General features: G+C 46.0%; 2 protein-coding genes across 9 annotated transcripts in view; both read right to left on the bottom strand.

The window, feature by feature from the left end:
* Positions 1 to 556: 556 nt before the first annotated feature.
* gp9 (glycoprotein IX platelet) lies at positions 557 to 2,608 on the bottom strand. Its single transcript, XM_068729596.1, has 2 exons — positions 2,433 to 2,608; positions 557 to 2,102 (listed from the first exon to the last, which is right to left on the bottom strand). Exon 2 carries the CDS (start codon positions 2,099 to 2,101, stop codon positions 1,361 to 1,363), a length of 741 nt encoding a protein of 246 aa, XP_068585697.1. The 5' UTR covers position 2,102; positions 2,433 to 2,608; the 3' UTR covers positions 557 to 1,360.
* Positions 2,609 to 3,431: 823 nt separating this feature from the next.
* iqsec1a (IQ motif and Sec7 domain ArfGEF 1a) overlaps positions 3,432 to 13,923 on the bottom strand; it is an 81,874-nt gene continuing 71,382 nt past the window's right edge. For 7 of the 8 annotated variants that reach the window (XM_068729592.1, XM_068729586.1, XM_068729589.1 and 4 more), the window contains 7 exons: positions 13,804 to 13,833; positions 11,444 to 11,569; positions 11,220 to 11,319; positions 10,862 to 11,023; positions 10,300 to 10,476; positions 8,508 to 8,557; positions 3,432 to 7,134 (listed from right to left, as the gene is read on the bottom strand). In XM_068729592.1, the coding sequence (XP_068585693.1) occupies positions 6,598 to 7,134; positions 8,508 to 8,557; positions 10,300 to 10,476; positions 10,862 to 11,023; positions 11,220 to 11,319; positions 11,444 to 11,569; positions 13,804 to 13,833 (1,182 nt within the window). In that variant the 3' untranslated portion in view covers positions 3,432 to 6,597. The remainder of the gene's footprint in view (positions 7,135 to 8,507; positions 8,558 to 10,299; positions 10,477 to 10,861; positions 11,024 to 11,219; positions 11,320 to 11,443; positions 11,570 to 13,803; positions 13,834 to 13,923) is intronic. The other variant, XM_068729593.1, reaches the window with a different exon arrangement.

Here is a 13,923-nt window from a genome sequence, read left to right as displayed (position 1 = left end):
TATTATTCTATGAAATGTTTATGACACTATACTATGACATGTTTATGACATACTATACTTTGATCATTTTATGAAACATAACACTACGCCATCACTATCACAGTTTTTATGACATACTATTCTATTCTATTTTTCATATTTTAATTCCATACTATAATATGACATTTTTATGATATTATGGCATATTTACGGCATACTATATCATGACATGAGCGGACACCATCCCTTCACTTCTAGCACACGTCTGCAGTACCCACCCTACAACGCCACAGCTCCAGTTACACTGCGCATGCGCCGCGCTGCTACAGTGTACCGTGGGCTATATATGCTATATATAGTTAACTGTATTTCCAGACATATTAGTCCATATAGTTTCAATAAAGACATATGGAGCCGACAGTTGGTCAAACCGGTCCAAACTGAGGCGCACCCACATACTGACATTCACGGTGAACGCATTAAAATCAAGATTTAAACGTCTCAGATCGGGAGCTAGCATAGAGGCGAGCTAGCAAGACAAGGCGGAAATGGCTGTAAGAATACGCGTGTGACCACGTCCGGTTTTCAAAATAAGATTTAATCTAAAAACATGCAAATATGGAAATAAGATGTATTGGTTTATAGTAACAAGACATACGTTACCTGTGTCCCTTACCATTAAAAGTGACACTGACTGATTCATGTAAGCTGAGGACATCTGTGACTACATGAATACACAAAATCAAACATTCTTGCTGTTAAATTAAGAGATTTTACAAAGTAAAAGTTCCACTTTATATCCTAACAAAAAGCTTATTTCTGACTATTTGAGGTGGAATAAAAATACATCTCACCATAATTCCAGACAATGGTAATAATGTCATCATATTACCAATTGTGGATATCAGTAATGACATTTTTACTCGTGTTTAGGATAGTCAACATCACATTATGTATATCTGTTGTGGTTTTTAATCGTTGCTATCTATAGCTAAAGTTATAACTAGTAGCAATTGGATTGTAGATATCTGAAATGGGAGTTGTTTTCAAGTAAGAATTACACTGCAGATATCCAGAATTTTCATTTGAGATGTATCAATTTGTAAGAGAAATATATAGCATGAATAGACTAATGAGTATCTAGACATTACCAATACAATTAGAAGCCTAAATAGCCTCTTACATGTTCTAATGTTAGTGAATATGTATGTTCTGCCTAAATTATTACAATTTCACAGATCAACATTAGTTTATTTCCAAGTCTCAGGAGACCTGGCTTTAGCAGTTTAGCATTAAAACCAACTATTACAAAAAACATGACTGCCCTGAACTCTATATGTTCCACTTGTAGTGTTATTGTAATTCCACTCCAGTGTTTCGCTTAGGTAGCCTTCATCTTTATGTTGTGCTTCTTGTGCAACGCGTCCAGTACTTGTGGCCGTAGCTCCATGTTGATACGCGGCTCCTCTAGGTCCTCTGCCCAAGAGAGAGAGTCCACGATGACCTCTGACTGGGCGGTGTGCATCCTCCTCCTGTGTTTGGGCTTCAGTGAGCGCAGAGAGTCGGCCTCGAACCCCGAATGTCTCTGGTGTATGTACAGAGTGATGGTAGACGTCTTGGCTAGTCTCAAGCTCCACACCAGCAGACCAACGAGGCAGCACAGCATCACTCCCATCACAGTGTTATAAGTCCCACGGGTGCAGCCCGCCATGGCACAGGAGGAAAAGTGGTCATCAGAGAGGTCAGCGACGGCTCTCTGGGCCACAGAGCTTGGACCGGCACAGGTGGGCTCCGTGGAGACGACGGCCCTGTTCTTTAGCAGCCAGCTCCGCAGGTATTGGATCCTGCAGTCACAGTGGAAAGGATTCCCAGACAGCGAGACCTTTTTCAGACCAACCAGTCTGTCAAAGAGGCCTGGAGACACCGAGGTGAGCCGGTTGTCCTGCACATGGAGCTCCGTGGTGTCCGACGGCACACGAGGCAGGTCCTCCAGGTTTAAAGAGCTGCAATTGACCTGCAGACCGGCAGGCGTGAGGGCCGAACATAGGCAGGGTTGAGCAGCAGTGTGTGCGCTTAATGTGGCCCAGACCAGGAAGACAGCTACGCTCAGACCGCAGAGCATCCTGCAGGAGGAGGAGAAGGTTATTCCCTTTCTGCACTGTAGCTTCCTGTTTGTATAATAAACTGGAACAGGGGCGTGCTCACAGTGCAGCACTCAGCAAGTTCTTATATTGGATATTTCAAAAAGCAGACCGTGTCTAGAAATGTGTACTAGAACAAGATTAACATTAAGCAACAAACTGTCCATGTCTAGAATCTAGATTTAACCTTTTATGCCAAATACATCTATGAGCTGAAAGATATTTAATATCCCTGTAGATCCTTAAGCTGTAATAAATATAGACAAATGTAAAATCCCTTCTTTTTTAAATAATTAATAAAAGAATACAAACCTTTTAAAGTCAAACCAACTTGGAAGTTACTTCTTGTGGCGCCAGTCATCCTTAACGTTTGATGATATGTTCACGGTCCTTCTGAGACTCGGGGTCTCCCCATGTTGTAACCGACGAGTTATTAAACTGAATAATCACTCACTCGATGCAGAGCGGTGCAGTGTGAGCGACGCACCAACAACACTGCACTGTTGTGGCGCATTTGACGTGAAGGAAATCCATCTGCTTAGAGGAGATAAGAGTTTATCTATTAGAAAAAGAGGCGCAGACCATCTGAAGCTCTCCCACTCCACGTTCACCACAGACATCCACTGCAGTGCTGAGGGCACGTCACTGCAAAACACAGCTGCATGCACAGCTGTATGGGAACTTAAATGTGTCCTCTGGAAGCCACATACGGAGTGAGCTGAAGGCTGAAGAGAAAGCTGTTTTTTAAAAATAGAAGAAGAATATTTTTGTCTTTATTAGAACGGACTGAAGGGGAGGGAGAGAGACTCTCATGTCTACATGTAGCAAAAGGCCACAAGACAGATGTGACCCCGGGTCACTGCAGGAAGGACTCAGTCCTGACACAACGTGGTGCAAAACTCTACCAGGTACCGGAGAACCTCAAATAAAACCTACAATCCAAGAACAACTCGTCACACTTCCACCAATCACTTGATCCTAAGAGGGGAACTGTGCAGCAGGGACACTTCCCACCCATAGATGGCGTAACGGCACAGATTTTTTCCTTTTCCATTTCACAGCACTTCAATGCATGCCCTCTGGTGGAAATGCTGCAGCACTAAGTAGTGGAAAGTAACGCCGGAGCCTGGAAGTGGAAGATATGAGGAGCCTGAAGATAAGGCTGTAATATAAAACGCATTATACCAAAAAGGAGGAAACAAAAAAAGCACCTTTTCATTTCCCTTTGATTCACACCGACAGCCGACTCAGAGCTGGATGAGATACGCTTCTTAACTTTACATACACTGGAGAGCAAAGACAACACATGCGTACCATAAGTCATATATTCGTTTATTTTTGCGTTCTCAACATTGTCACAGTTGGAAGTTTAACAATAACTGGGGTCTTACTGACTCACTACTCACTGTACAAACAGAATGCACATATAAATGAGGCCATTCTTGTCTTCTCCTCTCTTTAAAATGTGTCTCACTCCAGACTGAACAGCTTGCAGCAGGATGTGTATAGGTCTGTGTGTGTGTGTGTGTGTGTGTGTGTGTGTGTGTGTGTGTGTGTGTGTGTGTGTGTGTGTGTGTGTGTGTGTGGTGGGGGTTGCATGTATGAAAAAAAAGAGCTGGATGTAAATGGCAGCGAACCTTCTAACAGTCTGTTTTTGATTCCTGCAGCAGATATCAGTTCATGACAGCTGGAGGCGGAGCCAGTCGATATGTTGACGTATCGCCCCTCTAATTCCGTCTATGAGGCGATGAATCACACATCGTGATCTTAACTGCAGATATCAGAATAGAGTACTGATCATATACACAATATGTACAGCTGCTTTAACCCATTGGTCTCTCTCTCTCTTGGTCCCTTTAGGGCTTCATGAAGACAAACCCTCCTCCTGTTTGCACACCAAACATCCCGTATTTACACCATGAAAGCCCTCAGCAACAGAAGTGCAACGTTCTTTATATTTGTAATTTACACAACGGCGTTGTTGATGAAATGCATGCCGAACTTCAATAACTACCAGCCTAACATAGGGCAAACGACAGGAAATTCAAAAATGAATCAAAAACCAAAATGTATCGGCTGACTTCCTCCCCCCCCCCATCAGCTCACAGTGAACAGGACACATGATGGTGATCCATGCAGTGCATTGTTGGGGTACGTCCTCACAAAGAATGACGGCAGACACTTGAAGCACTACAACACACAGAACAAACACATTTCTGGGTTTTTACATCACCCCAAGATTTCAGAATTATAGCAAAAAAAAAACAAAAAAACAAAGAATGAAATCAATGGAAAGACACATTCAACCGATCATTAATGTCCCACGTGTGCTTTCACCTGTCCTTTCCTCGTTAGTCCCCGTGAGGACAGATGTGTGAGAATAAGCCTGACTTATGGCAATGGTTTTCTTTGTGAATGTTAAAATACATTTACAACCTGAATATTGGGACAAACAGTTTACCGTCACTAATTTACACACTAGAATAGACTCTTATTTGTAGAATGTAGAAAGTTATTCTTTACATATATACCCAGTTCCTTTTGTTCAGTTTGCATTTTGTATATTATAACTGCAATTCCTGAAAAAAAATGAAAGTGTTCTTTCATATGTGCTTATCCAGCAAAATATTTTTGTTCAGCCCGAAGAAGAAGCGTTTTCCTTTTATTAAAATATATACACACATTCCTCTTTCCACCGTGAACTGTGTAAGTAAGTATTTATATATTCTTAAATGAAAAAAGGAGATTTTTTTTTTGTTTCACCTGAATCTCGTCCTGGACGACGAGATAACAGACTTCCACTCATAGCACAAGTCTGCATTCTTCTGAACATGATTGCACTTTAAAGTTGCTATGGTAACACTGATTCGTTATACAATGTGCAGAGGATAGCCTCACATTAATAACATTACATGCAAAAAATCACTTACTAGACATTCCACTGAACTCCAAGTCTGTGGCTCTCATGAGACCACGAGGACAGCCACACATTAATTTACTAAGAAAGACTTTGACAGGGGTCAAAAATAAATAAACAATGACGCGACATGAAGAAGAAACAAAAAAACAAAAACAAATTGGAGGGACACTTTGCTTGTTGTTAATGTACAAAATCAGTACAAAGATATTGCACATATGATAGAAAAAAATACTTCACTATGTAAGAACCGATTTTATTCACTCACCTTGTTGGCGAATTCAAAAAAATATACTAAAGAAGGCAAAAAGAAGATTTTTGTAAAGTGTTTCTGTTTTTGATTTTTAGAGTCAAGAGAGCAGCTGCCGCATAATTTAAAGGCGACAGACTTCACACGTTCTGTGGGTCCGTTTGTAACATTTGAGCCAAAACCTCCGAGTCGATTTAAAAACCTCTTCTCACTGTTAATCTCCATTACTTTTTCTTTTTTTGTTTTCAGTTTAAAGCAGCCGCAGTGTGAGAAGTAAACCGAGATTCAAACGACCGAGCGGTTCAGTTCACCGTCTGCAGAGAGGAACGTCTGCTTTGAGGCTCTTGAGGCCCGTATGCAACAGCTGCCGTCCAGAAGCTCCTTCTGATCCAGAACAGACTACAGGCCGGACCGAACGGGAGTCCACTCCTTTCAGATCTACATCCTGTTACCACAGACTCAGTATAATACTGATAAAATTCATTTTTGCTGATAATAATAATTGTAAGTATAATCTTACAAGTTACTTTACGCACAATATACTGTACATGAAGTCTTGACTAAATAGATTATGCGTTAATAATTGGCACATTTATTTATGAGAGCTAGGAGACAACACGTATAGCTGTCATCTACAGTAAATACAGCACTAGAACTACGATGACTGAGGCGGTCGACTCGGCCGTTTCAACGGTCCTTCCATTTGAACGACGACGTCGGGGTTCTTCGCCACGTGTGAGCTCTACGGGAGGAGACGACAACATTCGTGCGACGGAAGAATCGGCGAACCCAAAGAGCTGAACGTCGACCGAGCGACGCCGTCGTCGTGACGGAGCAAAATCCGTCGGCCCGATGCCACCGTCTCTCCCCCCCGGTCACGTGACGGTAACGCAGGCTACTGTGGGAATGAAGCGGTTTGGGAGAGAACACATCTCCTCTGAAGCCAACACGGCCAGGCGATGTGTGTGAGAGAGAGTGTGTGTGTGTGTGTGTGTGTGTACAGAACCCCGCCCCCCCCCTCCCTACCCCATCCCTCACAAAAAAACCCTGATGGGGCCCAGGCCCATGATCAGGCAAACTAGTAAAGGCCCCTGGTGGAACTACTGAGTCCGATTTCCATCCTGCATATTGGTTGGACCTGGAGGTGAAAAAGGTGGCTGCGTGTGATTGGCTCCCATCACAGCAGCAGTAAAACACAGTGGACAGGCCATAGAGTCACGCCGTCAGTCCCTTTGGTGTAAGCAACTGTCCCTCCGTCTTTAAAGTCCCCTCCTCGCTCCTCCTCCTCCTCCTCTCCGTGTTTCCGAGCATCACACTACGGTGCTGATGCCACTGTGTTTAGGTTTGGGTCCGCCAGGTGCCGAACCCGCTGCTTGCTGACTGTGGTGCTGCGGGGCATGCTGGGAGTGCGAGGCGTGATGGGAATGCTGGCTGTAATGGCTGTGCTGCGAGTGGGGCTGTTGGTGGCCGTGGGAGCCGTAGCCTGGGTGCTGGTGGTACTGCGTGTGGGGCGGGGGGTGGTAGTGGTGGTGGTGGTGGTACGGCGGCGGGTTCTGTGGGACTTGGCAGTACTGGGAATGGTGACCGTGGAGCTGCACCGTATGCGCTACCTGTGCCGTGTGGTGCAGGTTGGTCGGGTGGGGCTTGTGGGATATGAGGGTGGGTTGGGCGGCGGGTGGGAAAGGGGCGTGGCTCTGGGATGGCGGTTTGCCTCGCTTGCTGCCAAAGAGCGACCCGAGGATGGAGGTCGACGCCGGGTTAGGGACGGAGGGATGGCCGCGCGGGGGTGCGCCCTCGCGTGGCGTGGTGGCTCTCCGGCGTGTGTGTGGACTGCTAATGATGGACCCCTGCAGGCAGGAAATAATAAAAAGAAAAAAGAAAAGAAAAAGGTAACAGCAACTCCATCAGACACTGAGCCAACGCTACTGCACAACAGTGACTAAACCACAGCTACAAGGCACCAGCGGGATGAAGTCACAGTTCTCTTACTTCAGATAAACAAGTAGCAAAATGTTATAGGGCATGCAAATGAGAAACTAAAAATGTTTTCATGGTAGGCAGCAGCAACACGGAGTGTTTCAGCGTCAGGATGGAGGGAGCCTATTTTCAAAAGGAGCTCTGCTGTAAAGGAGCTAACCGCCTTGAAACAGTAAATCTGTAATTACATGAATACCATTAGGAGCATAAATAACATCGACAGGGGAAGAAAGACATTTCATCTTCATTGCAGTCGGTGTGCCAAACCCTCTAAGAGTCACACATGCAACTTGTTATATAATAGTTTCCACATGCAGAGGATGTGACAGGCAAAAAAAACTCAGCATCCACACGTTAGCATTCAGCTAGAAGTCAGGAGGCAGGAGGAACTAAGCTCTTAGGACTTCTTCGCAACAGGCCCGGTCACTTTTCCTCCCTTTTCTGGATCCGACACTCCGGCTCACTATATACAGGTATGAAGCTTTTCCTTTTTTTTGGCACATGCTTCATCTAAGACTGGAGAAAGACCACATGACGTCTTTGAAAGCAGAATGAAATTTTCAGGGTCCCAGACTTCAACCCAACACATGGACTCATGGACACATGGAATGAGGGAGAGGTGAATGAATGAAATCCACGTCTTTAGAGGTCTCTGTGAAGCCCATCGGAGGACCTCGGACTATGAAGGCTACGTTTCTCCCTGGACTTTACAGCATTTAAGAGAAGTTGTGGATAAGGGGGGGGGGGGGGGGACAGAGAGACCCGCACAGGGAGAGGGGCTGCGGGGGGGAGGGGGGGGGGATGCTCACTTTCCTAGAGTCTCACAGAGCTACCACCCTGCCACAGAGAAGAAGAACCAAATGAAAACCGCTTTGGATGTGATTGAATGAAAGACAGAGACAGGCGACAGGGGGAGGGATCAGAGGAGGGATTAGTAGAGTCATGCTTGTTTGAAGATAAGGTGTATATTGGTCATATAACAATGACCAAAAACAGGAGATCCCTGGACTTCCAAAACAAGGAGGGTGGGGGGGGGGGCACGATCAGAGGCAGGCAACCCATGCATGCACACTAACTGAGGCAAGCAGGTCATAAGGCATCCCAGGAAGGAAAATAAATGATCCAAACAAATGGACTGAGTCTATGAAGCAAAGAAGGTGTAAGACCAAAAATAAAGGGTGTGTTTTCACAGTGCACATCATCACATAGAGAGTAGCTTGGATACCAGCTGCTTCCAACTTACTTCCATATTGCTGTCTAGTGATCCTGCACTGCTGCGACGCCCCCGCTTGCCTGCCCGAGACATGCAATACCACAGATTAGAGATCGACAGCACTCCTGGATCGACTACAGACGCTTAGGCCGCCCACCGGTCCCGAAGGGGGGGCAGTGCAGTGGATTGTGACTGTGAGTAAGGTCCAAATATGGGCGAGAGGGGGGAGGGGGGGGGGGGGGGGGGGGGGGGGGGGGGGAGCGCGTTCAGGTCTGGGGAGGGAGGTGGGTTTGACAGGTGGTACTCTGGCTGACCGTACAGCGGAGCCTCATCTTCACGCTGTGCTGAGAGCTAAAGCTGCATTCAAATTTAACATTTAAAAACGCACTTCGAAACTGCTTCAAATTTTTGAATGCATTTCTGTAAAATCGCAACAAATATGGACTCCGGAGGCATCGAGTGCGATCGACCAAAGGAAGTCTCCGCAGAGAAGTTTCTAAACCTAAAGATTTGCAGGCCGCTTTGAAAAACGTATAAATAGCCGCAATCCAAAATGTTCCCAGATTCTGTCGACTCGATGAAATGCGACAACTCGTTCGTTAACGTTGCCTTCGAGATGTAGGTCGTTCTAAAAAAAGGGGGGGAGGGGGAACGGGGACAGGGGGGGGGGTCATGGTGAGGCGTGGAGCCGGTCTCAGTGACAGTCACGGAGGAGGAGACACATCAAAAGCAATACAGTGGTTTGTTGCACATGGGATGTACAGGCATATACAGGTCTGAGGGGCGAACAGAGCACTACTGCCGTTGTTAGGCACACTCAGCCAATGACACATGACCAATAATCACACATAAACAGGAAAATACCTGATGTGTATGGAAATAACACGGTAAAATACACATGAAATGGGAGTATGGCAGGAAAGGAAAAAAAAAGAAGAAAAAACACTCAACAGAAATGACCCCGCTAACACATGCCACCTCCTGCATCGCAGCAGCCCGGAGACAGGAGGGACCGCTGCAGACGTCCTCACTGGCTCACCTCTCGCTCCCCACCGAGGGAGACATCGTGAGGACAAAGCGCGTCGCATTGCCAACAGCGAGGCAGACCCCTGACTGGATTTCATTTTGTTATCGAGCTAATCGCCCGATAACGTCACGTATCGGTTATCTGTAATGAGTGAAATGCATTCCCGCTTCAGAGACAGAGCGGCTCGCGTTGAACACCGACATTCATGGAGGTGGGATGACTGTTCGACGCCGAGGCTGTGATCTAGTTCTGGTTCTGGTCGCCGCTTAAAGAATGGCACACATCGGCGCTGGTTTGGTTTCACAGATATATATATACACACACACACACACACACGTGAGAGGAAATGGCAAATGAATAAAACTTAAAAAAGATTATCACAGAAATGTGTGCAAAAAGTGCGAGGTTAACCAAAAAAAGAAAAGAAACAGTGACGGTAAAAACATGAATGGGAATGTTCAGAAGTAAACTCATCCAGATGATCGAGGGTGAGAACTGCCCGATAATTTCATTCCTCACCGAGTTAACCTGAATCTCTACACCATAACCCTCTTCACAAACAGGTCTGTATTCAGTCTTTGGATTTAAGAAGCACACCTCTCTGAAACAACGTTAAACATTGAAGGACACACTGTTCAGATCACATGTGGTGGATTTAAAAGGGGAAGGACTCTAAATTCTAAATTCATGGTGCCGCGAGACAACATTTAGCCGTTGTCATGCCCTCGGCGTCACCACGGAGAGGTGGATGACAGCGCTAAAGAGCCGGTAGAAGCAGAGACGTTTTGGCTGTACCTGCTTCGGAGAGGTCTCTCAGGGAGCTGCTGAGGGCGCTCCGCTTCAGGCCCTCGCCCATGGCGTAGGTGTCGTCCAGACTGGCGCGGTTCATGTTGCCGTTGCCAGCTTCCTTCTTCAGGCCGGAGCTCTGCGACATGCTGGGCCTCACCACGCCCTTCTGCTTCTCCAGCTCAGCTGTGGAAAAGGAGGCGAGGAAAGACTGAGGTAAGTGGCGGCAGGTTTTTTAATTTCTTTTTTTTAAACGTCTCACTCTGGCCAGGGAGTGACTTCAGAAGTTCTCTGTGATGTATTCAGCCGCCTCTCGCCGTCTGGGACTCATGAATCGATCTACATCCTGTGCTCGTGTGTCACGGCGGCTTTGCTTTTTTTGAAAAACCCCCAAAACACCGGCGTCCCTCCTGTGAGCCACCCTGTGAACTCTGTAAACATTCTCCCTCGTAAAGCGCCGCAGTCGAGTAATGAAGACCATGCCCTGTTTTCTCCTTTCCACAGCCTGAGGTAGACAGAGTGAGAGGGGGGGAGGGAAGGAGGGAAGGAGGGAGAGGAAAAGGCAGCTCACACTCTATTCTGTATTTCTCCATTTCCTGGACCTCAGCAATGGACTCTCGCAGGTCGTCTGTGAACTTCTTGCGGTCCTGGGGGTTGGGCGCGTTAAAGTTGATGAGGACTTTGATGTCCGCACCTGGTATGGCTGATGTAAGTCTGATTCCATTTGGGTAATCTGGGGGCGAAAGGCAAAAAGAGAGGGAGAGACATTTACCCAGAGGCCATTGATCAGAGCCAAGTTAAAACACATCGGGGAGAATCCGTCTGAAGTTTTGGGGAGTTAGAACAACGTCACGGCTCATTGGCTCAAACCCCGCGCTGTAAACACCGTCAGCCAGCGTGAAGACGGAATAAAAGAGAAGGCCACTTACATTGATTTTCAAACAGCATGACTTGCATCCCATACAGAGAGAAGGACTGTCTGAAGCTGTACGTCACGGAGTTCTTCTTTTTCTGGAAAATCTTGGTTACCTGCAACCACACGGAGAGAATATTTTACGGGTTGGTCTGGAGAGAGAGAGAGAGAGAGAGAGAGAGAGAGAGAGAGAGAGAGAGAGAGAGAGAGAGAGAGAGAGACACAGGAGAGGGCTTTTACCACCAGGAGGTCGTTGAACAGGAAGATCTCCCGCTGATGCAGGCCCAGCTTCTGGAGCTTGTTGGGATCCGGAACTTCAAACAGACGGCAGTAACACACCAGCCGGCGATGGGGCAGCGACAGAACCTAGACAGGAGGAAAGAGGAAGGAGCACAGACACCAACACTTCAGAGGTCGTTACGGCCTCCGTCCAAGATGATCCAGGAAACAGAGTTTAAAGAAGGTGTGGCCAAAGGATGACACATTCACAGGGACATACGGGGAGATGTGGTGCTATTTTGGATACCACAATGAGTCCAAACCGGTATTTACCAAGGCAATGGTGCCGTATAATTAGCAGTAGTGTACAAAATAATGTAGCGCTAAATCAGCACATACAGTTGTGGTCAAAAGTTTACATACACTTGTAAAGAACATAATGTCATGGCTCTCTTGAGTTTCCAGTTATTTCTACAACTCTGATTTTTCTCTGATAGAGTGATTGGAACAGATACTTCTTTGTCACAAAAAACATTCATGAAGTTTGGTTCTTTCATGACTTTATTATGGGTTAACAGAAAAAGTGACAAAATGTGCTGGGTTAAAAATATACATACAGCAACATGAATTAGCAATTTTGGTGACTTAGAAAGTTGTGTCAATGAAATGAGCTTCATAGCATGGCCTCTTAACTTCTTGTGAGTGATTATGAGTGACTACAGCTGGTGACTTCTCTGAGGCCATTTAAATAGGGCTCATTGGATACAAACGCCCACAAACGCTACAATGGGAAAGTCAAAGGAGCTCAGCATGGATCTGAAAAAGCGAATCATTGACTTGAACAAGTCAGGAAAGTCACTTGGAGCCATTTCAAAGCAGCTGCAGGTCCCAAGAGCAACAGTGCAAACAATTGTTTGTAAGTATAAAGTGCACGGCACTGTTTTGTCACTGCCACGATCAGGAAGAAAACGCAAGCTATCACCTGCTGCTGAGAGAAAATTGGTCAGGAGGGTGAAGAGTCAACCGAGAACCACCAAAAAGCAGATCTGCCAAGAATTAGAAGCTGCTGGAACACAGGTGTCAGTGTCCACAGTCAAGCGTGTTTTGCATCTCCATGGACTGAGAGGCTGCCGTGCAAGAAGGAAGCCCTCGCTCCAAAAGCAGCACCTTAAGGCTCGACTGAAGTTTGCTGCTGATCACGTGGACAAAGATAAGACCTTCTGGAGGAAAGTTCTGTGGTCAGACGAAACAAAAATCGAGCTGTTTGGCCACAATGCCCAGCAATATGTTTGGAGGAGAAAAGGTGAGGCCTTTCACCCCAAGAACACCATGCCTACCGTCAAGCACGGTGGTGGTAGTATTATGCTGTGGGGCTGTTTTGCTGCCAATGGAACTGGTGCTTTACAGAGAGTAAATGGGATAATGAAGAAGGAGGATTACCTTCAAATTCTTCAAGATAACCTAAAATCATCAGCCCGAAGGTTGGGTCTTGGGCGCAGTTGGGTGTTCCAACAGGACAATGACCCCAAACACACATCAAAAGTGGTAATGGAATGGCTAAATCAGGCTAGAATTAGGGTTTTAGAATGGCCTTCCCAAAGTCCTGACTTAAATCCCATTGAGAACATGTGGACAATGCTGAAGAAACAAGTCCATGTCAGAAAGCCATCAAATTTAACTGAACTGCACCAATTCTGTCAAGAGGAGTGGTCAAAGATTCAACGAGAAGCTTGCCAGAAGCTTGTGGATGGCTACCAAAAGCGCCTAATTGAAGTGAAAATGGCCAAGGGACATGTGACCAAATATTACCACTGCTGTATGTATATTTTTGACCCAGCAGATTTGATCACTTTTTCTGTTAACCCATAATAAAGTCATGAAAGAACCAAACTTCATGAATGTTTTTTGTGACAAAGAAGTATCTGTTCCAATCACTCTATCAGAGAAAAATCAGAGTTGTAGAAATAACTGGAAACTCAAGAGAGCCATGACATTATGTTCTTTACAAGTGTATGTAAACTTTTGACCACAACTGTAGCTCCTCCCGTAAAGATTACAACAATCTAATCTCCATACAAGTGGGAGATCCACAGTGTATTCTGTGACTCAGAGTCATGGGTGTGTGTGTGTGGCATGCAGCCAGCAGTTGGTGCAAGTGGTGCAGCTCAGTGCCACCAAAGAATCTACGTCTGCAGCGGGGGCAGCGGTGACGGATGAGGCACTTCAGGGGGGCAGAAGTTTGTGCCTCTTTAGGTAATCTGACTCTGAAACTAACTGCAATGTCCAGGGACAAAGACAGAGGGACGCTGTGCACATGCAGTGAAATGAGGAATGAAACATGATGAAATATAGTATGATTTATGGATGTTTAGCCTACTTACACATCCCAGGCCGTGGTGGAGGGATCCGATCTAAAAAGAGAGGGCAGAGAAGATGCCGTTATGTTAGGATTATTAACACGACTATTATTAACTGAATCTCTCCTGCTTATTAATGAGCCC

This window comes from Cebidichthys violaceus, unplaced genomic scaffold, assembly GCF_023349555.1.
Source record: "Cebidichthys violaceus isolate CVI_PGR_0920_01 unplaced genomic scaffold, fCebVio1.0.p SCAF_47, whole genome shotgun sequence".
Taxonomy (NCBI): Eukaryota; Metazoa; Chordata; class Actinopteri; order Perciformes; family Stichaeidae; genus Cebidichthys; species Cebidichthys violaceus.
This window is presented reverse-complemented; position numbering and strand designations above follow the sequence as displayed.